Genomic DNA, 24,958 nt, shown 5'->3' with positions numbered 1-24,958 from the left:
TGTGGGCATATAATGGATAGCTCTCTTACTTCAAGGCAATTGATGGCATCTATGAATATCTAAATTAGAAGAAACATGTTCTGAAACAGATCCTGGCATTTACAAATGTATGTGTATTGTAAAGTTAGTGATACTTAATGGGCTGGATACAGAGAACTGTGAATGATGTTATGTTCAAGGAACAGGGCTTTCCCACTCTGTCCTCTGAACTGCAGTTGCCAGAGCCTTCTGAAAAGTAAGTCCTGACAGTGTGGGTGCCACAGTGGGCTGCTGACAGAGTGAGGAAATGACATGCACACACCAACAAGCCAACGTTTCTGCTTGTGCAAGCCAACATTTCTGCTTGTGCAAATCACCTCTGGAGCCAACCAATTAAATGGCTTGTTTGAACCAGTGGTCTTCTTCAGTTGCAAGAGGAAAAATATCCAGATACTTAACATGGACATCAAAACTTGTTCTAATTCTTGACAGGGAAATGGGAGAATTCACTGAATTGAGTGTGTCAAGTTGAAGTGACTTGTTTGACTTCAGTGAAGCTACAAAAGTCACTTTGCACAAAACATCAGCCTTGTGTTTATGAATTGTAGGGGGAGAACAAAGCCCCACCCCACTGTGTTGATGTAAACATCTGAAAAGGCATGAAGGAACATGGTTTTTATTCATGAAATGTCAGTAGAGTTATGCCGACTCACAACTATGTTGCTTCATTTCAGCAGTACAGCAGCAGGCAAAATTATTAAGGTTACTGTTTCATCTTTTTAATCCACTCAACTAATCTCATTTCATAACTGCAGCTGATGTTCAGGATAATGTAGTCTTTCAAATGAAGTAAGCTCATTGCAAGGGTGCAAAGCACAAGCTGAAAATAATGAATCAATCTGACATGGATTAATAGAAGAAAATGATGGTTGTTTCAATAGGTACTGGAGCTTTACTCATTAAGATCATTGATTCTTCTATATAAAATTATATTCTAAGTTTCTAAAACTGCATATAATAAATAGAGTAGTTTACCTTTTTATTATTTAATGAGAGAAGTAGCATGCTTCCTAATAACATTTGATTTAAGCGTTCCACATTTGAAGAGATAGAAAAAAGTAGTACTTAAACAAAATGAAAGTGTGCATCCTTTTTCCTGCATTGTGAAAGTTATGTATCTTCTTGCCTGAGTTGTTCTTCCAAATTCATTTTTTTTAATCACAAAAAGGCAAAGAAGGGCAATGATAAACAAATCATTCCCACCCCCACCCCCCAGAAAAATGCAATTATACATGTTGCTTCAACTGAAATCTTAAAATAGTGAGTAGCTTCTCTTATAGAGTTTTGCAAAATTCAAATTATTAACATTAGTGTTATGTACTAAGCTTGGATCCTAGAACAATAGGCAGGTAGGATCTTAGAATGCAACAACTGATTGGCTTGCAGGAGAAGACCAATCAGGCTCCAGGAGGGAAGCAGAATCAGCCAATTAGATGGGACTCATTGTGTAAATAATGTATATAAAGGCCTGAGGTTTGGGGGGAAATGTAATCACTGTTTTACAAGCTGTAATAAAGAGCATGAAATCACTGCAGGACTCCGAGTATATTTCAATTAGTTTAAGAAATCTAGGACCAGTTACTTACATTAGCTTCCTATGGTCATCCCTTAAGCCAAGGACAAGAAGATCCTTCAACAAGGGAAAAATTGAGACTGATTTTACAGCTCTGAAGATTAACAACAGTCGGCTCATCATCTGGATTCTATATGATCTTTGGCCACAAGGAGGAGCAGTTTAATAACATGAACACCAGTACACAAAAGTAATAGATTATGCATAGAGGTTCAGTGCAAGGGACATGTTGTACCTGATCAGCCCCAAAGCTGGTATTAAGGGCCCAACAAGCTGTGATGTTAACATGCAGATTGCAAAAATAAAAATAAAAATAATGCAAATAGCATTGGCTGGACATAGGGTGAATCAGGCACTGCAGGAAGGGTGCAAGAAATCCCTGCTTCTGAAAGTGCTATTTGCATTGAGAGGAAATCACACAAGGGTGCCAATGCAAACAGCATCAAGAAGAATTTCCCCCCTCTTGAGTTAAATTCATTCTCCCTGTCTGTTATACTCCTGCTAATTATAAGCCCTCCCCCATCTGATGGTACTTGCATTTTTAAAAATATGTATGTTAAATGCAAAAAGCACTTTAAAGCATCACTTGTAGGGTGGCCTTTGCAGTAAGGCTGCATGTTAAATATTTAGCTCAGTATTCAGATTTGTGGGGTACTGAAAAGTGTGAGCAAATTCACCCAGTCTTTACACAGAGGACCTGCCTCTGCCCTGAAAGCTGCAGCTCCCAGGCAGGGGTGCGGGTAGGACTCCTCGGGAACAAGGAGGGCTGGTTGCGGGGAACGCTTTCTCCTCTCCCCAGTTTCTGCCCCACAAACTTATGAGAATACCTTTGTGTGTCATAAAATGGCCACCTCCTTCATCTTTATAAATTAACATTTGACTTCAAAGCCACTTTATACCATGAGCATGCTGAACGATGTTCTAAAACTGATTACAAGTTTGCAAAATACAAGTTTGCTTTACAAATTTCTCATATGAGGGTGCAAGATTGATATAGCCCTTTCTCTCTCACAGGTGCTCATATTTTCTAATTGAGCACCTGTGAGAGAGAAAGGACTATATCAATCTTGCACTCTCATATGAGAAATTTGTAAAGCAAACTTGTATTTTGAAGCAATTTTCCTGTAATAAACATGCTGATTGTCTTGAAACTTGCTGCGATCAGCATTATAAGCGCAGAGTATTAAGCTGTCCTTCATTTGAAAGGTAAGAATGATTTAAATATTAAAGTCCCAGTATATCTTGACCTGTCTTGAAAAGTAATGTTTCCCCACAACAGAATCTGCAAGCCTTGCACATTATTAGCATAACTGGCATACAAACATTTACCTTATTCTTTAATATCGCACTTGCTGGTTAACTCTGACAGATCTACAAAGACGTTAGTTGTGACACAGAGGCATCGACAACTATTGGATTAATGATATTCAAAATAAAATATATAAAGTATTAGGATGGTTCTAGACTGCCCAGGGTGGCTGGGGCAACCCAGTCAGATGGGTGCACTATTATTATTATTATTATTATTATTATTATTATTATTATTATTATACCACCATGGGTGGCTAACATCTTGTTCTTGGACTCCAACTCACATCAGATCCAGTCAGCGTGACTATTGGTCAGGGATAATTGGAATGCAACAATGGTTGAAGGGCTGCCATTTAGCTACGGTAAACTAAAAGATGCAGAAATTCTCTGCACACTATTAGTACTTGCAGTGCAAGCAGATCACCTATTCAAAACAAGGCCAACATATTCAAAACAAGGTCAAATCCCATTCAGTCATCTTTATGATACTTAGGGGGAAAGTTCCCAACAGGAACTTTTTAAACCAAGCCTTACAGCCATGTGCAAGGTGGTGGAGATTTTCAGGAGGGGTCACTGCTGGGGAAGGCAGAAATAACCCTTACCTCCCCACATGCCATAGCTGCATGCTAAGCATTAAGTGTAACGTTTAGCTTGACCCTGATGCATTATGCCAAAATTGCAACCTTTAAAGTCCTTAACAGATTAGGTCCAGGTTACCTGGGAGTGCACTTCTGTGAAGTACCTTGGAAGTTAAACGGAATTCATTCTGGAAGTCCATTCGCCTTCCAAAATGTTCGAAAACCAAAGCGCGACTTCCTGCAGTCAGTCAGAAGCTGTGGAAGCCCCGTCAGATGTTTGGCTTCCAAAAGAACGTTTGAAAACCAGAACACTCACTTCCAGGTTTCGATCGTTCGGGAGCCGATTTGTTCGGGAGCCAAGGCATTCAAGATCCAAGGTACAACTGTACACCAAAATCATTAAATCATTATTGGCTAGTTCCCAATGCCTCCTTGCCTGATTGGCAGGGCCTTTTCACTAATGACACCCCCATGACAGAACTCCTGAATCAGCAAAGCTTGTCCTGCTATCTCTTAAGTTTTAAAAGAGATATGAAGACTCTTTTTTTAGCAAACAAAAGCAAAGCAGTGGCTGATTTTTAAATATCACACTTTAACCTGAGAATTGGCTCTTCCTACGGACAATTCATAGTTGTTATCATAATCTAGGTGTGTAGCAACATCAGTGTAAAAAAGGACCCCTGACCGTTAGGTCCAGTCGTGGCCGACTCTGGGGTTGCCGCGCTCATCTTGCTTTATTGGCCGAGGGAGCTGGCGTTCAGCTTCCAGGTCATGTGGCCAGCATGACTAAGCCACTTCTGGCGAACCAGAGCGGTGCACGGAAATGCCTTTTACCTTCCCGCCGGAGCGGTACCTATTTATCTACTTGCACTTTGAGGTGCTTTCGAACTGCTAGGTTGGCAGGAGCAGGGACCGAGCAACGGGAGCTCACCCCGTGGCGGGGATTTGAACCGCCAACCTTCTGATTGGCAAGTCCTAGGCTCTGTGGTTTAACTCACAGCACCACCCACGTCCCTGGGAACATCAGTGTGTATGGCGCTTTATCAAGTACATCAGAATAGGTCCCCACCCGAAATAGCTTACAACCTAAAGTGTGATGATCTTTTAAGATAGTTTGCTTGTCTGTGTTCTAAACATGTTTTTCTCCTTTTCTATGATATTTTTAAAGAAATTTATTCTGTGGAATCATATGTACGGTGGGACAAAAATTACTGACTCACAGGCAGCTGAAGGAGTTGTATGGCTGAACAGCTTAGGATTTGGCCAGATGCTTCTTGTTTTACTCAGCAATGAACCCCTCCAAATATCCTATGTGATGAAGGCGTGGTTTAAATCTTACAACAAATTTCAAAAAAACCTATCCACACAGCACATCAGCACTAATACAACACAGGATCAGGACACAACAGGACATGTAGAAATCGCACAACTGGCAGCATAATCCTATCCGTTACATGGAGGAGATAAGACTACACATAAATATTTTGGGAGGAATTCAACACGGCACTAAGCAGATCAGTCCATCGGTGCAACCATTTCTGCTTGGCTGATGTAGCAATCTGCCCTGTCCTTCCATGCCATACTGTTCAGTGAGTTCTCCTGACCCCCCTCCCACAGCCAATCTGTGGTGGCGGCACAGAGGGAGGAGATGCCAAGGGAGCCCCATTGTGCTAGAAGGAAATCCTTGCATGGGCTTTTGCTGGTGGGGCTCGTTGGCTGAATTCACTGCCACAGGATGCATGATGGCAGCTTGTTGGAAGCAAGATACTGGAGCATATGGAGATAGAATAGTCCTTCGGGTCCTTGATTCTTTTTCCTTTCCACTATTCCCATTTACTGTTAAGAAAATAAATTTTTGCCCCATAAAGGTAAAACATGGTTAAGTTTTACCCTGTGTAAGGCATAGGATGACAGTGAGAATTAATAGTCTCCAGCAAGACTTTAAAACTTAGAATTCCCTTGGGTGGGTAGGATGTTTTAATATTGCCTTTTAAGCACAGGATTGTCTTTTAGATTTTTATTTGTTTTCTGTTTTATGCCAGAAGAATGTATATGTTTGTTTGTTTATATATTGTAAATCACTTTGAGTTACCATGACAAAAAGTGGCCAATAAATGTAATAATAATAATTAATAATTATAATAATCCTACAATTTGATATAGAGAGGCATGAGAATACTGAATATTGCAGAATAGGAATGGAAGTCTGACTGTTTAAGACTTAATATATATTTTTGTTGATTTGCTGGTCTTTTACTATATGCCAAAGCCAATATTCTTATAATTAATTTACAGTGGTACCTCGGGTTACATATGCTTCAGGTTACATATGCTTCAGGTTATACTCTGCTAACCCAGAAATAGTGCTTCACGTTAAGAACTTTGCTTCAGGATGAGAACAGATATCGTGCTCCGGCAGCGCGGCGGCAGCAGGAGGCCCCATTAGCTAAAGTGGTGCTTCAGTTTAAGAACAGTTTCAGGTTAAGTACGGACCTCCGGAACGAATCAAGTACTTAACCTGAGGTACCACTGTATTTTTGTTCCTTGCTCTCCAGGAATTAATCTTTGCATATTTCCTGTGAACATGGGCTTTCTCCTTCCAGAATGACAGATTTAGGATTGTATACAATTTTTTAACAAATACTAAATTTTCTTTCCGCAGGGCCTGTAAGACAGAGTTGTTCCGCCTGGCCTTTGGCTTGGAGCCAATTTGATTCCCTCCCTCTCTTTCTTTTTTATTTTCCTTCTCCTCCTGCGAGGAGGCTACATTTTAATATTTTAATATTTTAATGTTTCAATATTTTAATGTTGTATTTTAATTTTGTTTTTAAGTTGTAATCATTCAACTCGTTTTTATTATTGCTTGTAAGCCGCTCTGAGTCCTGCCTTGGCTGGGGAGGGCGGGGTATAAATAATAATAATAATAATAATAATAATAATAATAATAATAATAATAATAATATCTGTAGTTCACCCATCACTTCACCCATGTGCTCAAACCAATCCCAATCAATGTTAACGTGTTTGTCGGACATATGCATGTCCTTTGCCACCACCTCTACCACCCCATGTTCAAAAGCAAAAACAGAAGTTTGGCGCGACATTGGGAAATAGTTGGGTAACAACATGATGATGTGTCCAGGATTTTAACACACTGGCAGATGAGATGAGCAAGATGTCTAAGTGAGTAAATGCACAGGTGGAATGGAGGAGTTGTGAACCAAGAGAATAGAGAGCAAGACTGTGGTCCAGACAAATCATGCGGATACTTACCTCTCTTTACCAAGATGCAACCCTTTACACAAGAAAAAAGGAAGACAGAAACAGTGATAGATCATGGGATATAAAGTGGATTCCTCATCTAAATAGCAGCAGTAAAAAAAAGAGGGGGCACTCTGTTCTGGGTGCATTTGAGTGTCTGTCCCTAGCTTCTATGAACCTGTCAAAGATTATTGTATTTTGAGAGCAAAGGCAGAATGGTATAAACGTACCTCATTTATATCTTTCATCCAGTGTGCAATTCCTTGAAAGCTTTCTGTACTTGTGATATCATAGACAAGAACGAATCCATGTGCTCCACGGAAGAAACTAGTTGTAAATGTATGGAATCGCTCCTGACCGGCAGTGTCCCTATAATACATTGTAAGGAATCATTTGGTACGGCTTACATTGTAAGATTGTGAACAAACAGTCCTAAATCATTGATTGCAGCCTTCTGTAAACAGAAAAAAGCAGAAGCTGTGCATACAAATAAAAACCCAGTTGGCATACCAGTTGAGTACTTCTGCAGTAAAGATTCTCTCCAGATCAGATTTTATTCAAAATACTATGGATGCAAATAACCCTGGCTTTAAATCTCAGTGTTGTACTTGTGAATGAATGGAACAGTTGGACTGAGTTAACAATGCACCAAAAATATACATATGATTAGGCAAAAAATGGCTGCACTACCGGATGATAGTGTTGTGTTTTACCACCATCATCAGCTTAGGGTGCTGCATGGAGCCAGTTATAAGGGTGATCTTCAAATATTTAAAAGCTGTCACATGGAAGATGGAGCAAGCTTGTTTTCTCCTGCTCCAGAAGGTAGGACTCAATCCAATGGATTCAAGTTACAAGAAAGGAGATTCCAATTAAACATCAGGAAGAACAGTTAAAGAGCTGTTCGACAGTGGAATGGCCTCCCTCCAGGAGTGATGGACTATTCTTCCTTGGAGGTTTTTAAGCAGAGGTTGGGTGGTCATCTGTCATGGATGCTTTAGTTGAGATTCCTGCATTCCAGGGATTTGGATTAGATGACCCTCAGGATCCCTGTAGAATCTACAATTCTATTATTCGGTTTTCTACATTTTACAGTGGTCTCAAATAGGCTGTGGAGTTATGAGCTCTATAGCACCAAACACATTTCTGGAAAAAGTATACAGTCGTACCTTGGATCCTGAATGCCCTGGAACTTGGACGTTTTGGCACCCAAAAACCCGGAAGTGACTGTGAACGTTCTTTTGGAAGCTGAACATTCGACAGGGCTTCCACAGCTTCTGATTGGCTGCAGGAGTTTCCTGCAGTCAATCAGAAGCCGCGATTTGGTTTTGGAAGTTGAACGGACTTCCGGAACAGATTCTGTTCAACTTCCAAGTTATGACTGTACAGTGGTACCTCAGGTTACATACGCTTCAGGTTACAGACTCCGCTAACCCAGAAATACTGCTTCAGGTTAAGAATTTTGCTTCAGAATGAGAACAGAAATCGTGCTCCAGCGGCATGGCGGCAGCAGGAGGCCCCATTAGCTAAAGTGGTGCTTCAGGTTAAGAACAGTTTCAGGTTAAGAACAGACCTCCGGAACAAATTAAGTACTTAACCAGAGGTACCACTGTACTAGGATCAGATTGGTTGAGGTTTGCCCAGCTATGTGTGACTCAGTTACATTGGCAAAATCATACAGGAAACAAGATGTAACGGGTTTTCTTAGTTATACACAATGTTGCAAACAGGCAGTATTGCAAGAAAACCTTTTCCACCACCTGCTTTGCTTATACAGTAACCACATTAGCACAAACTACTCTGTCTGCCAGTTGCTGCTAGGTGGATTTGTAAAATTGGGATGTCAGGAATCTCTCAGAATTCACAAAGGGTGTGCATTCAAAGGCTGCCCATCTCACAGCCTACACCTCGGACTTCCGGAGGCGGCGCGAAACGGCGATGGCGGTCCTCTTCACTGTCTGAAGAGGGGCTCCGCAGGAAAGGGTCGTTCGCTGCGGCATAGCGACGACCCGTTAGAAAAAACCACGGGCAGAGGGAGCCCGTGGCCGTGGGACTCGGCGGGCGCCAGGAACTCCCCCAGAAGTGTGGAAGGGACCCCGTAAGGGGCTCCGGAGCGCGAAAGGGGGAGCGGCGCTGTGAGTTCATCGCTCTTTCTGCGGGAGGCGAAGCCGCGCAGCTGCTGCTGATGAGCGCCGACCTTTCTTCCTGTGAACATCAATTTGGCAAGTAACATACCCGTGAGTAAAGTGAACTACAATTTGGACTTAAAATATCCTTTTTCGGGTTTGAAAACGGGTGACGAGTAAAAGGAAGTCCGTCTCCCGATACTGCTTACAAGATCAAAGCAAAGGCACAGAGGAGCGCTGAGGCGCTTAATGGGAGCTTTGTAAAGTGGAACTATTGTGCATTTACAGAATTTGCAGTCTTCTTATTTAAAAGACCAAGAGAGACTTTATTTCTGCCTATGGGACTTGTATTTGGGACTTTGTTTCAAGAACGCAAGTCGTCGGGCTGTCAGTCGTAACTGAGCTGTCAAACTGCGGACTATAGTAACAAGATTTTAAGCTGCTACATATATTGAGACTTTAAAACACTGTTGCAATTACCAATCTGGCTCCTAGCGGTTTTAGCCTAAAAAGTAGAGGACTCTGCGAACCTTCCTTATTGTCTTGGAATTACAAATTTAAAAAAAGAGATTATAGAAACTTTAAATGGCGGAAAAATCCTCTCCTTCCCTGAAACTTTAAGATACTCCCCCTAGAGGATTGTGGAGTTACAGAGGCCTGGGAAACATACTTTTGTTTGGAATTTCTGTGGTTTAATTGTTTGTACTCTGGACTTGCTTTCTCATGGAATAAAGGAAAATTTGACCTTGAACAAGAGGCAGGTGTGGAATGAGTGGCACAGGGAAAACAAGAGCAGCCAAAGCTAAAGAAAGAGAAAAAGAGAAAGAAAAAGAAAGGAAGCCTGTGCAACTTGTCCAAACAACTTTAGCTCATCATCGTAGATCATCTGTTCCAACCGTCCTGACAGCACAGGAGGTGGAGGCTGAACAGCCTGCTGAAGAGGACATGGCAACAGGAGGATCTGACACAGTTTTGAAACAAATTTTAGAACAATTAGCAATTTTAAATCAAAAAGTGGACAATCAATCACTAAAAATAGACCAAGCAACAACTACTAGACCAAGCAAAACAACAACAACAAAAAAAAATCACAGCCTACACCTCCCTCCTTCCCTCTCTCTTACAAGAGTGTTAGTAGATTGAAAACAGCAAAAAACATTGTCTGGTCTTTTATTATATTGGGTTCTATGAGTAGAGTAGTTAGCAAACCTTTACAACATGAACCCAAGCAGCTGTATGGCCATGATCCATTCACACACATTTCTTCCTATAGCAGGGATGGTAAACTTGTGGTCTCTCATATGTTCAAATCCCATCATCCTCAGCAAGCATAGCCAATGAACAGGGAAGATGGGAGTTATAGTAAAGCAATGGAAAGGCCCCCAAGTATTTTTCCCATTGAATGGGTTTGAAAGTAATAAAATATAAACTCTGTTTTTGTTACTGAAACCAAAGAAGAAAACTACTTGTACTGGAAAAAAATTATGAATACACATCTTAGAATACCAAGAGCAGATTACTAATTTTGATATACTAATTATTCTAAAGTTTGGAATTTATCAGTTATTTATTATGTACACTACTTACAGATTTTTTTTCTGAATGAATGATCTGTACATTTTTCTAAATAAATAAAAACTCACCATATCTGTAGTTTCATTGCTGTATCATTTACTGAAATGGTTTTTACTTCGAAATCAATGCCTAAAAGAAACAAGGGGGGAACTATTATCGTATCTATAAATATGAAAGGAGAACAAATCAAAGGAATAATAGAAGTGTCAAAGGGTGTAAAAAAAAATCCATCATCTATATAACAGTTCGGAATCTCACCAAAGTACTCAGTAAAAGGGAAATTCCCATAGTTGTGCTTCCTTATTAGTTTAGAAAGAACTCTTACCTCTCCCTATATGAAAGAGACTTTGCAACCATCTGAAGCAAACTGCTGCAGAATTTAAAAGATTGTTCTGTACTCTTTCTTTTTTTTAAGTATTATTTAGTTCAAGCCTAAGGGTTGATGAAATCTTACTAAAGCTTCAGTGTAAAAGAAGTGTAAAAAACCTAATTTATTGGATTTATTTCGTAAAATGAAAATCTAGAAGGATCATTACTTTAGCCAAATTCACTTATATGCCCACATCTATAAACAACATTTAAGAGAGGGAAATTTCTCTTTTCACATAGAGCTTGCAATACAATTTTATGTCTGTATACCTTCTGTACAATAACTGGAAAGGCACTGGAAAGGGGTATGATATGCAGTTGAGCACAGGAAGGTCACTTTCAAAACACTGAGCTGGAAATGCTTAAAAATAATAACTCAGCTGGGGATTTCCAGTCCTACATGAAAACATTTTATATTTGACATAAATTTTAATAATAAATTGACATGAGCATTTTATTTATAAAAAGAGAACTAGAGAGTGCTGAATCAGATGAAAATTTAATCTAAATTAAAATAAGGCATATTGACTTCTTAAATCAACTTTACATTTATTGACCTAAAAGGTCAATGAATGTTAGTGAAAAACAGAAGTCAATAAGTATTGCATGCATGAGTTATTCATAGCTTTATATAAATTTTCAAACAAATTTCACAAATGGACAAGGCTGTGGGGAGGGGGATGAGAAATGAAGGGCCAAAGCCCCCCGCACTGCTGATAAAATTAAGCCATAGTATTATATGACCATGATAACAAAAGTAGGCTTGATTACTAGCCAGACAAATGCTGTTTGGTCATATTGTTTTTGCCTGCATTTTCATCCTAGCTTCTTCAAAGTATCACAAGCATGGGACACAACAATCCAAACCCAACTCTAATAAATCTTTTCAGGATTTTATAATCATTCATTGCATCATGAACACACTGTTGATGCAATTGGTTCTCAGCTGAAGTGGGTACCGAGTACACTAAAGGTTTCTGTGGAAGACAGAATTTTCAGGTTGTGCTTTCTGTTCGGTATAAGTGGGCCTACAACAAATCTGTATTACAGATTGAAGAAAGGGAGGAAAAAACAACTTTCTTGAGTAACACTGGAACTTCCTCAAATAAGACAGACAGAGGTCAAAAGCTGAAGAAGGGAATGCAGAAGTCTTTTGCTTGATCCCACCGGTTGATATATTCTGGTAGCACAAAAGAAATGAAGTGCTGGAGGGTGTCAGAACATCTATGTCTGCAGAGAGCTTACAAATCTTAAGTGACAGACCACTGAATGGGCTGGGCTGCAGGTTGTCAGGCTCCACGAATGAGGTGGATGGGTGAGCTGGCTGTCAATCTACTTGAGCCAGAATCAGGTGACTGTTCCAAAGCAGCCAGGAGTCAAGGTGCCAAGCAGGAGCTGAGATGGCCAAAGGCAAGTGTATATAGTCAAGATGAGGCAGGGATCAAATCCAATGGAACAATTGTGGAAAGAGAGCAGAAACCAAGGCAATGTCCTCAGTGAGACATACTGAGGAGCAAGCCTTGAGGCAAGGGTTTCCTTGATCCGAGTGGGCACTGATTTGCCCTTGAAATCAGCTGAGCACTCAGTCACCTGGTACTGAAGCCCAGATGGCACCCTCAATGTGCTGAGCTCCATCAACCAGGCTTTCAGTAGAAACAGAGTGCTGGTGATGCATGGAAGTCCTGGAATCTGGGAGCCCTAATTGGAGAGACATACATCCTCCTCTTCGTGTTTTACACAAAGACCAGGCAGCTGAGGGCTAACGGACACTGAAGAAGACCTTGGGATTTTAACTCTAAAATCAATAAGCAACATACACATAGCAATACAGTGGTACCTCGGGTTAAGGACTTAATTCGTTCTGGAGGTCCATTCTTATCCTGAAACTATTCTTAACCTGAGGTACCACTTTAGCTAATGGGGCTCCCACTGCCGCCACGCCGCTGGAGCATGATTTCTGTTCTCATCCTGAAGCAAAGTTCTTAACCCGAGGTACTATTTCTGGGTTAGCGGAGTCTGTAACCTGAAGCGTCTGTAACCCGAGGTACCACTGTACAATGTGTAGTTTTGCAATTTCTCAGTGGTAAGCTATTGGCTACCCTGATAGGTACCGATTGTTTATCAAACCCATGTCAATCTTAAGAAAGGACTCATTTGGATACAAAAAAGAAAGAAAAAAGGTGAAATCATCTGACAACTGTAGAAAAACAAAATCAGTTAAACATTTTGCAGCCATGTAAATGGAAAGAATATTCCCTTTAGTCCTTAATTAAGACATATGAAGCAGAAAACAAGTTGAAGTAAAGCTACTTTGAATCCTATGATGAAGTGAAATGAACGATATTTATTTGAACATTTTTATATTTTAGCAAGAGGTAAAAAAAGAGTCTTACTTTTACTTTGACAGCCAAGTCATAAGGAGTTTTCTTTAGGATCTTTTCCCACCACTTTAAAAGTTTAGTTTTGCTTCTGAAGCACTCTGAGATCTCTGTGAGTAACTTGTACACAGTATCTGACAGCACTACAAGGAAATCCACTGCAAGGAAATATGTCATGGAACTATTTCAAAACTTATTTGGTTAGGCATCTCCATGTTCACTTGGACATGCAAATCTTTTCCCCCCCATAAACTTTTCCCCTGGTGTTCAATGAGGTGCCATTGTTTAAACAAAAACAGTTATTCTTTATAGTCTGCTATTCTCAATGTGATGAGTCTGCCTTATGATCCGTATAAGTTTAATTAGAAAACTATAGCTGCTTATAATTCACAAAAACTGCATAATTGAAGAGGAAGAAGGGCAACCATCCCTGAGAGTTTAAGTGCTGAATAAAGTGCTTTCAATGAAAATTTACTGTGAATGCATTTTTTTTATTTTTTAAGAAAAGCAAATCTTGAACAACTAAATGCTACTATCCACAGTTGCAACCCTCCCAATATCGCCAGCAAACTACCAACTTGCAACTATAATTCTGGGGTTGTGAGCAGGACCTGAAATGTCCAAACGATGAGGGAAAAAAGCACAGTAAGTACTGAGAAATGACATTTTACCATATTGTATCTTCATCACTCTGTAGTCCTTTGCACCAGGGCAAAAGAGAGGGGATTCTTATTTCACCCAGATCAACGACTTCCCAACTACACACTGGGGGTGGGAGGGGGACATGGGAATAGGAACTGGGAGTGGAAAGAACTGGAAATATGTGCTCTTCAGAGAACTGATCTGCCTTCTTCCAAAGATACACCTTTTGAGTTGGATCTGAGCTCTTCTTATGAATATTGGTTGTATTCACAAAGGTTGCACAATTGCAACATGCCCCATTTGTCTGCAAGATACTGTAAGATTTATGCCTAGAGAATATACGAAATAGGTGCACAGAATTCCTCTTCAGTCTTGAAATTCTCCTAGTATAGATATATTTTGGCTCTTGCCTGTTCATCTGGGGGAGGTAGCAATCGCATTCGGCAACTGGCAGTGGCAACTGGCAGCCACTATAGCTATACCCAGTATTTCCCAGCAAGCAAAATGTAATAGCCAGCTAAGGCTACAAGAAGTTGTGGCCATTACTTTTATCCATATGGAGATAGGGAATTAAATGCACTAGCCATAGACTCAACAATGCTTCCTCAATAAAGGAATCACAGCTTGGGTTCCAACCATTTTCAAAAAAACCTGTCACTCTCCCCTTCCTGGCAGAAAGGGGGGAGGGTGAAAAGTCAGCAAGTGCATTATACTTTTAAAATCACAGATAGCATCACATGGGACGACCCTGCACTAACACTGATCCTGACACCATGCTGATGTGAGCACAGCAATCACATCAGCAAGTGTTCCAGTCTATAGTGTAGATTCTGCAGTTTGGTTGTGCATTGCTATGTAACTGACATACAACAGATGTACGTGATGCAGATTGCTTTTACATTGGCTACACGGCAATGCACAAGCAATCTGCAGATTTTCACCCGCGCACACCCAGTCTTAGCTGTGCCTTAGCTGGAAAACAATTTGCAAAAGAGGATTTTAAAGCTAGTCACATAATAGGGCTTTTAAACATCAAGCCTAGCTGAAAAGCCTTGCTCAGTCCAAGGCATGCACAAAGCTGCTGTATCTAAAACCTTAAAGAATTAGCTCTGGATGATATTGCCAATATGATTACTTTAGAGTACAAAATATTCTGATTTTTATCTACTATAACATTGAAATGCTTTCTTGGTTATAACCGTTCCAGTCCTGTTTAATGAAAATGCTGCTTGTTTGTGCCCCTTCATTTCAAATCCAAATGAACTCATTTTATTATAATTATTATACAGTTTCTTAGAACCAATCTCTTGGCCATGCTCCAGCAAAACCAGGAAAAAGGGTAGGACTGGGCAAATGAGAAGAATGGAGCCATGCAAAGCAGAGGGGTGGAATCGACCCCCTAGTCTAGGATAGCCTTCCCCTGCCACAACTGTGCTGGCTGGGGCTGATGGGAGCTGTATTCCGAAATATCTAGAGGGCACCAGGCTGGGGAAGGCTCCTGTAGGATTACTTCCACCTCTTGCTCAGTTCCAGGTCCATCCTTCCCTTGGCTTGTTATTCTAGTCGCCATGCTGACAGAAGGTGATAGTCTCCACCACTCAGAATGACCTAGGTGGGACTGAGCCTCCATTCCCTGGCTGGACTGCATGGGTGGATATATTTTTCTTTCTCCATATGAATCCAGCAGAGCAGCTTCCACCACAGCATGTCAAGAGCAGCAGGGCATCTATGGTGCTTCACAAGTAAAAGCAGCCTGAGCAGTGGTTAAGCTTGAGCAGAGAAAGAAAGAAGCATCAACAGGTGCTCAGCTATCAGGGACCTCTAGGAGTGGCACTGCCTCCCTTTGGGGGTGGCACTGCCCTTGCAGTGGTCCTGTGATTTACAGATGCTCCTTCACTTACCCATCCAAATCAGCATTTCACTAGTATTAATGTGGAACAAAACTATGTTATTGGTACTCATCTTGGTAATGTGAAATTTGCTATAGATAAACATGACAGATATTTTGTTTTACAAGTATTCCATCAGTAGTATCTTCTGACTTTTTTTTGCTGTAGATTTAAAACGAGGATAGGAAACCTCTGGCCTTCAGGATGTTGTTGGACTACAACTCCCATCATCCATAATCATTGGCCATGCTGGCTGATGGGAGTTGTAGTCTAACACCCAGAGGGCCACAGGTTCTCCACTCCTGATTTAAAAGGTACTTTTCATCACCCTGCTTCATTTGCTGCTTTCCCTTTTTATAATGTTTACTAGTGTAACACATGAACCAAAATCCATGGATTTCAGACACAGAAACATCAATTCCCTCTGAAACTTCAGATTTTCCCCATGAGATGACTTGAGTTGCTATGACCAAGACTATATTTTGCTCATATAAAGAGATGCAAAGTAATGCGTCGCAGCAGGAGGGAGAAGCTCCCTGGCTTCTTCACCAGCTTGACTCATCTCTGCCTCTTGGCCTCCCTCTTCTCTTGCTTTAGCTTCTGACTCCAATTCTGTACTTTTCTGTGCTGTAGAGTCTCCCTGCTCACTAAACCCTGTTATCTCTTCAGCTTCCAACATATTCTCCTCCCAGTCTGCTCCCTCTGACCACTCTGTGTCACCCCACCACCAATCCCTGGGCTCTGAGCCTTCTTCCCTTGGGGGTTCCCCAGCTGGTGTCTCCCACCATTTCTCCATGCCTAGCCAGCCCATGACATATGTTATCAAGTCTTCTTGAAAATATTTCATGACCAGATATAATTTAGTTTTGTTCCTAAAGATGGAATTCTCATTTAATCACATTTTAGGACACCCATAGCATCATTTTGCTGCAGGAGTGTTGTTTTATAGTTCTAGAAATCATGTTCTGCACTTCAAACTGAAAATTGGGTTGAAGACCTTTTAGACCTGTACATTAAAGAATGAATCATGTATTACAGGAAGAATAAATTTGAGAAATGTAATATAATCTGGCAACCTTTTCTAGAATTGTTCTCTAATTGATTGTTCATCTTCTGCTGAAGTCTCACAGTACTCAACATATATTCCCTCCCCCCCCCCATTTATTATTTTCCCATTACATTAAAACTGTCTTTCTCAAAACCAACAGTTTCTGGGGAACATTGATTGGGCAAAGATATCAGGAAGGCCTATAAATCAGGAGATAAAAAAAACCCCTGCCACCTTCAATTGCAGTTTCTTCAGCTGAAACATTGATATTTCTGTTACTCTCCTATTAATAATCCTAAAATTAACAGAATGTTGATATGGTGTGGTAAATCAGGATCTGTGCACATGGAGGGAGAACTAGATACTGCTTCTTGGTTTCTATAAGGAACCCCTAATATCCAATCTGGTCCCCCAGGAAAATGGCACAAATGGAATGTGAATTCAAATAAGAAGATATACAAATCAACCCGGTTGGTCAATTTGCATGACGATTCTACATGCCAGATTGCACTGTGCTCATAGCGAAAGGATTGTTTGAACAGCAAAGTTTGCATACAAACCGCCATTTTGTCTACTGCTGCAAACCTTCCTAATATGGGTCAACCAGCGGCATGTATAATTTGTGATCTGTACTTGAGACAACTGCTTCAGATGACAGCTTGGCTGATAGAGGATGAGGCGCTTAATCTCAGGGCTGTGTGTTCGAGCCCCACATTGGGCAAAATATTCCAGCATTGCCGGGTGTTGGACTAAATGACCCTTGCAGTCCCTTCCAACTCTACAATTCTATGATCCAATCATCTGGATAGTGGTGAAAAACCACCCGGCTGAAAAACACTGACCCAAGTTGCCTGTGTGAAGCGACCAGTCATTTTCTATGACTCAGCCAAGTTATAGTTCCTCCCATTCTGAACCCAACACGTATACATGCATGAGAAGACTATCTCAGTCCACGCAGCAAAAAGCCCATTTCATTCTCCAGTATGAATTAGAACACCATTTGCTTCTGCATTTCTTCACTGTGGTTACACAGAGTTGTTTAATAGCATTACAGTGGCACAGTCTGGTTTCAATACATGTCCTGTTCTTTCTCCCATCACAGAACTGACTGCCAATTCTTTCTGATTACCCTTTTTCACAGAGGATGGGCCTATTCGTTCTTCCCTTACTCCCAGAGGAAGAGGACACTTTCCTTCTCAGAATCAATGGTCTGATGGCAGCTGCTTTAAACTGTAAACTTCCAGATGGGGTTGACTATAAAGAGCAGAGCTTCGTTAGCATATTTACACTAGATTGACGGAATCTAGCCTTAACTCATCTACCTCTCATAAAGATTCTGACATTTTTATTCAGTTTGACAAATCAAATGGAAATCAGTGGGACTCCAGGATGCCCAAAGTACTATTCAGTATACAAGAGGATTTTTCGGTATAATTTTAATGTAAATACCCAGTACCTGTTGCATTTACATATTCATATGCCACTTAAAAATAAGAGGGGAATGAGAGTGATTCCCAATATGAAAAACACATTTACTTTTTTTAAAAGTCATGACCACAACCCAGGACAGAATCAGTTGAACTTAATTTAGTTAATTCAATAATCTTAAGCACAGTATCACCAAACCTGTTGGATTGTAGCCCTTAGCTAAAACCACCATCAGTTTTAGCTGTGATTCCTGCATTGCAGGGTGTTGGACTAGATGACTCTTTTGGATCTCTTCCAACTCTACAATACTACACTTATCTGAGTCTATGAAAATATACATTATGGCTGTAACAGTAAATACTTAGCCTTGCTCAGTTGTAACCATGCTTAAAAGCATTTGTTCACATACATCCATTGTTACTCCTTGTTTTCCCTTTCTCAGTTGTTGCTATCAAAATTTAGACAGTAAGGTCCTTGGGGGAAGGGACTTTGCTTATGGAAATCTGCAAAATGCCATTACACTGATGGCAGTGAATTATTATTAATAAACAAGATGTATAAATAGTATATTAAGAAGATCACACCAGAAGGAAGGGAAACACTCCTTGTGATTTGAAGGCCCCAGACTGCTGAGAGAAAACAAAACATGAACAGCAAGGGCAGCAATGGACATTGGCATGAGGAACCTGTTTTCCCAGCACACTGTTGTATTACAAGTTATTGCCCACAATATTTCTAAAAGGAACATAAATAAATATTTCTACTATTAGAAGTAGAACAACAGGATGCAACATACAGTGGGTAATATTGCTTCCCTCCTTTCAAAGAGATTTCTTCACCAACCCAACGGGATTGGCTGTCTGAGGTCATCCTCACAGAAAGGCCTAAGGAAAGATGATAAGCCCTGGGAATCTTCCACTGTAATCCATCCTTTTAAAAATAATTCAAGTAGCTGAACACACACACACATTTTTTTTGTACGTGCCAATCAGTATAATAATTCCTCAAATTAATCACAGACACACAGTGCAAGCATTTCAGTCCTTGGTTTAATCTAATTTTGATTCTCCTGGGCAATGAAATGTCCATAGACATCAAAGCTGGACATGAGAGTTGAAAGGATTAATTGCTCAGATGTCTATAGAATTAAGTCCTCTTCAGGCACTATAGTTGTAAGAACCAACACAGTACAGCTGGGGCTGCACAGGAGATCAGCACTGTCAAATGTGTAAGGAGCTTCCACTGAAAACACAAAAGTTCCCTCTGCAGATGTTCACTAATCATGCAAGAAGACAGGAAGAACATAGACTCTTATGCAGAGTCAGACCATTGGTTCATCTAGCTTGGTATTTTTTCTACAGGTATGGCAGCTTCCAGATGTTGTTGGTCTCCCATCAGCCCCAGCCAGCTTGACTAATGCTCAAGACTGATGGGAGCAGCAATCCAGCAGCATTTGAAGGGCACCCTGTTGACTACCCTTGGTCTACCTATGCTGACTGGCAGAGGGTCTCCAGGAATTCAGACAGGAGTCTCTCCTAGCTCTACCTAGATATGCCAGGAATTGAACCAGGGGCCTTCTGCTTCAAATGAAGATGTTCTCCCAACCAGCTGCACTCTTTATGGGATGAACATTATGGCTAAACATTGCAACCTCAGTATTATCTTAGAGAAATAAAACCTGAGGTTAGCTAGTTTTCTTTGTGGATTTTAAAATAATTCAGTACTTTGATCCCCACAGGCTACAGAGCACCCATGATCAATGGCTCCTTCCACCTATTCATGTAGAGAATGATAATAACTTCAGGCTATCCACAGGGTGGCCAAACTACACACAGAAGAAACAATGTAGGTGCAGATATCCCTGCACCACAACACACCGTTATTTGCAAGTACAGCTTTCCACAATTCTGCTTTTGGACAAACATGCCAACAAGCAAGCATAAAAAGTCCTCATGCAGTAGTGCCCTAATACGGGTCACGTCAAATGTTATTTATGTAAAGTAACTTGAAACTTTATGTAAAGAACACTTGAAATAGTGATGGTGTGTACTTTACATAAATAACATTTGACGTGACCCGTATTAGGGCACTACTGCATGCGGACTTTTTGTGCTTGCTTGTTGGCATGTTAGTCCAAAAGCACTATTTCACATGTACTATACACCTGAATGGGACGCGGTTGGTGCTGTGGGTTAAACCACAGAGCCTAGGGCTTGCCGATCAGAAGGTCAGCAGTTCAAATCCCCGCGACGGGGTGAGCTCCTGTTGCTCAGTCCCTGCTCCTGCCAACCTAGAAGTTCGAAAGCACAAAGTGCAAGTAGATAAACAGGTACCGCCCCAGTGGAAAGGTAAACGGCGTTTCCATGTGCTGCTCTGGTTCGCCAGAAGCGGCTTAGTCATGCTGGCCACATGACCCGGAAGCTCTACGCCAGCTCCCTCGGCCAAAAAAGCGAGATGAGCGCCGCAACTCCAGAGTCATCCACGACTGGACCTAATGGTCAGGGGTCCCTTTACTTTATACACTTGAATATTCAGGGAGCTTGCAATCACATGTTCATGTGGAATACATGCATATAGCAGATTCCAGTGTGACAATGTACTCCTCATGTACTTATATTGTACACTTTTAATCCATGAAGTGTGTCCTCTGTTGCTATACAATACATAATGTGGATTATTAGTTCACAAAAGTAGTGGGATGTAATGCTACATTATAACTTCCCACAATGTTTAAAACACACTCACACTCACAGGCACACTTCCACTGAGTCTAGTTTCCAGGTGCAATCTGCAAAGTAGTTACACTTCTCTAAATGGCCCTGACTATTAAAACTGAAACAGGAAACACAGGAAAGCAAAGTTAAATAGGGGAAATACTTGATTGCTTCACAGTATGATTCTGCATGTATTTACTTGGAAGTAACTGTCAGTGTGTTGAATGAAGCCTGTTACACATGCTTACAGTAGCTATGTGTATGGGGGTTGTGCTCATGGGAATAGCCAGGATCTTTGTTAGGGGGGCAGGCTTTTGTTGGGGGGTGGCAGAACCTCAGTTAGTGATGTGTTTTTCTTGATGGGGGAGGGGCAGCTGCCCCCTGCCCCCCCTTGGCTACACTCATGGTTGTGTCAAGGGCTTCACAGAAAAGGTGGGTTTTGAGGAGGGTTCGTGGGTCCCAGACCCAAACTTGAGAAGCCACTGTAAATGCTAATAGCCCTGATGCTATTCCATTTGAACTGATCAAAGCCAAGCCAGAGTGGTGGGCTCTGATACTAGCGGAACTATTCACTATGATAGATAGATCTGGTACCATACCTAACTCATGGCAGCAATCTATAATTATCCCAATCTTTAAAAAGGGTGGCAAAAAGCTGACATCCAATTATCGGCCAATAAGTCTACTGTCAAACATCGGGAAATTGTATGCTAAACATCTGTTAAATAAACTAACTACTTGGCTTGATGGGAATAACATCATAGGTCCAGAGCAGGCAGGGTTCAGGCCAGGGAAATCTACGGTACTTTACACAACTGTTTGGTGTTATCTCATTTAGCCACCAAGTACACACGGCTTCATAAAGAATGTCTTTATTGTGGCCTTCCTCGATATCAAGGCTGCTTTTGATACTGTCAACCGGGGACTGTTATGGTCCAAATTGGAGACAATGGGCCTAGAACCTAGATTACTTTACTTGATCAAAAAGCTTTACACAAAGAACACATGTCACATAAGAACAACACCAGGGATTGTAATGATAGATCCTGTCATTATAAACAGAGGAGTAAAGCAGGGCTGTGTATTCGCTCCCTCTCTTTTTAACCTTTTTCTTAACAACCTTGCTTCTTTACTAAAACAGGTGGATGCCCACAGCCCAAAACTCAATGCATCAAGCATTCCCATCCTTCTATACACAGATGATGTGATTTTGCTTTCACGGACAAGAATTGGCCTAAAATGTTTGTTAAATTCCTGTATTGACTATCTGTCCAGAATGAAATTGTGCATAAACTTTGATAAAAGCAAAACAATGGTTTTTGGGAATTCATGCAAAAGTTATAGCTGGGTATTTGGTGGAAAACCTATCCAGCAGGTATTCGAATTCAACTACCTGGGAATCACATTCCATCATAGGCTTCTATGGTCATTGCACCATGCAACGGCGGTGAATGCCAGTAAGATGTCTATGCATGCCATAATGCGTTTCTTTATAACAAGAGGTCCTCTCTAACCTCAAGGTCTTCAACGCCAAAGGTATAGCTCAGTTGCTCTACGAAATTCCAGTCTGGCTGCCAGGGTTTACCCAGCTGGTAGAACGCGTGCAGGCACCTTTCCTTTTTAAGATTTTTGCTGTCCCACGTTGTGTACCCTATGCAGCCTTGTGTCTAGAGGGAGGTCAACACAAGGTAGAGACCGTAGCCTGGGCAAGATTTCTTACATGCTGGTTAAACATCTGAATCACAACAGATAAAGATCCTCACCTTAGTAAAGTTTTGCTAGATCCCTTTCTTTCCCCAGGGCTACAACAGTTTAACATAAAGGTACAGCAACTTGGGCTGTCAGTGGAATTTTTGCGATCGTTGTCCCCACCATCTGCCAAGGCTATAATAAAAAATAGGTTGTGGGACACTGAACGCCAGGAACTAACAGCAGCAGCAGAGAAAACATGTTGCCCTCTTAACTTTCAACATTCTTGGGCACATGAAATTAACCTCCATTATCTTGAATTTTTACTTAATCCTCAGGAAAGAAGGGCATTTTCACTGGCCAGGTTTAATTCAAATCCTTCAAACCTCCTATGGAGGGAATGGTGGAAAGAGAAAGAATTTGCACATGTGAAGACCATCAGGTGGCAGCTCTTACACATATGGTTCTTAAATGTAAACTATATGTTGATCTCCGCCAGCAGTTCCTAGGTCAACTCTGCATCCCCAAATGGAAACTAGAGTTACAGGTCATACATTTTCTATTACAGTGGTACCTTGGGTTACATATGCTTCGGGTTATATACGCTTCAGGTTACAGACTCCGCTAACCCAGAAATAGTACTGTACCTCGGGTTAAGAACTTTGCTTCAGGATGAGAACAGAAATTGTGCTCTGGCGGCTCTGCAGCAGCGGGAGGTCGTTAAAACACATTGCAGACGTCTGGAGAGGAGACTTAGAGATGTAACCTTAGTCTGCTTTGCCTCTTTCATTTGACAAATGTTTTGTGTCACTGGGAAGGCGGTACTTCTGGTATTGATGTGCTATGGATGTTTGTATGTGATGCCAATAAAAGGTTTGAGAATTGAATTAATAGCTGCGAAGTTTTACCACGCAGTGTTTTCAAGCTTCACAGAGATCTTCGGGCAGACTTGGAAGTTTCTGACAGAACTCTGTGTGAGCTGGAAGACTGCACGCTACATTATAGATGACACTACAATGCGACGACTGTGCGCGCGCACGCACCTTATTATAAGAGGGAATAAACTGATTTTCCAACCCACAGGCAGCGGGTGGGGCGCTGCCAGAAGGGGTACGCGGAGCCGATAAGAAAGGAAAGCGGAGGAGGCGGGCAAGTGAATGGCAGCTGCAGGCGGAAGAGCGATTACTCACCGACGGTGGTGATATAGGAAGGGGGCGGAGTCGGCTTGGTTGGGCAGAGCTCGGTGTATCGCCTCAGGATCGAGCTTTTCCCCACGTAGGAGTCCCCGGCCATTACTATCTTGGCCTGCAGTACTTTCTCCGGCTGAGCCATGGCCCACGAACCAGAGAGCGGAGTGGCTGCAGCTGCTCCCGGCGCAGGACTGAACCGAAAGTTGCCCGTCGGGCGTCGCTCCTTTCCACCTCCAGACCCGCGGCCAAAGGAGGGCCCGCCCTTCCTCCGCCGCCTTCCTCTCCGAAGCGTCGCCAAGCCTCGGCTTACGCGAGAGATTGGAGCTGGCCGACTTCTGTTTTGCTGCTTAACTATATGCCCCCAGAGCAGGGCTCCCTGTGTCTTTGAACAGTGGTGTCTCAGGCAGAAATTCAACTGGTCAAGCTGTTCTCTCTCTCTCTCTCTCTCTCTCTCTCTCTCTCTCTCCCCCCCCCCCCCCGCTCCAGGCTGCCTACCACGCAGCTGCTATAAGCACAGAGGGAGAATTGATATGACGGCGGATGTGACAACCCGTTCTGCACTAGTTGGGGGTGATGGTGGTTGTAGTCTAGTCCATCCACAAGTCCTTGCGCCACAGCCCAGGCATGTGGTCCAATACACTCAGTGCTCAGTGGAAAAACACTGAAGTCCTGCTTTCATAGATCACAGAATCATGAGAGTTGGAAGGGACCTTGCAGATCATCTAGTCCATCCTTCCATGCAGGATTAAGCAGCTGCTGTCCCATATGGGACAAACCTGCAACCTTGGTGTTATCAACACCACACACTAACCAACTGAGCTACCCAGGCTCCCCTGGTTATTATCTGTCATATTAGATCATATCTAAAAGATAACGTAACGGGAAATGCTGGAATTGAAAGCCACAATTAGTGTGGAAATTGATCAAATCACAGGTACTCCTAGAGAATTTTTTAATTTTTCAGTTCATTGTTCCTTTCATAAGGTGGATGATGGCTAGGACTTGGAAAAGTTGAAATGAATCACCCTAATGGTTTTGAAGTTAATGTCTAATTCTGTGAGGTGTTTTACTGGCAATAAAACATAACACAACATGTTCACTTGATAAAAGTCAAGTAATGTGCCTTTATTTGGGGTTTGACAATTAAT

At 41.6% G+C, this 24,958-nt stretch overlaps 1 protein-coding gene across 1 annotated transcript in view; it reads right to left on the bottom strand.

Annotated features, from left to right (window-relative positions):
- The window catches only part of LOC309348479 (ras-related protein Rab-10-like), a 41,672-nt gene extending 17,301 nt beyond the window's left edge, over positions 1-24,371 (bottom strand). The window contains exons 1-3 of the mRNA XM_081873732.1: positions 23,811-24,371; positions 10,532-10,592; positions 6,993-7,131 (exon numbers count right to left, since the gene is read on the bottom strand). Coding sequence (XP_081729858.1) covers positions 6,993-7,131; positions 10,532-10,592; positions 23,811-23,952 — 342 coding nt within the window. The 5' untranslated portion in view covers positions 23,953-24,371. The remainder of the gene's footprint in view (positions 1-6,992; positions 7,132-10,531; positions 10,593-23,810) is intronic.
- Positions 24,372-24,958: the final 587 nt, after the last annotated feature.

The sequence above is a fragment of the Podarcis erhardii genome, assembly GCF_964252035.2.
Source record: "Podarcis erhardii genome assembly, chromosome: 8".
Classification (NCBI taxonomy): Eukaryota; Metazoa; Chordata; class Lepidosauria; order Squamata; family Lacertidae; genus Podarcis; species Podarcis erhardii.
This window is presented reverse-complemented; position numbering and strand designations above follow the sequence as displayed.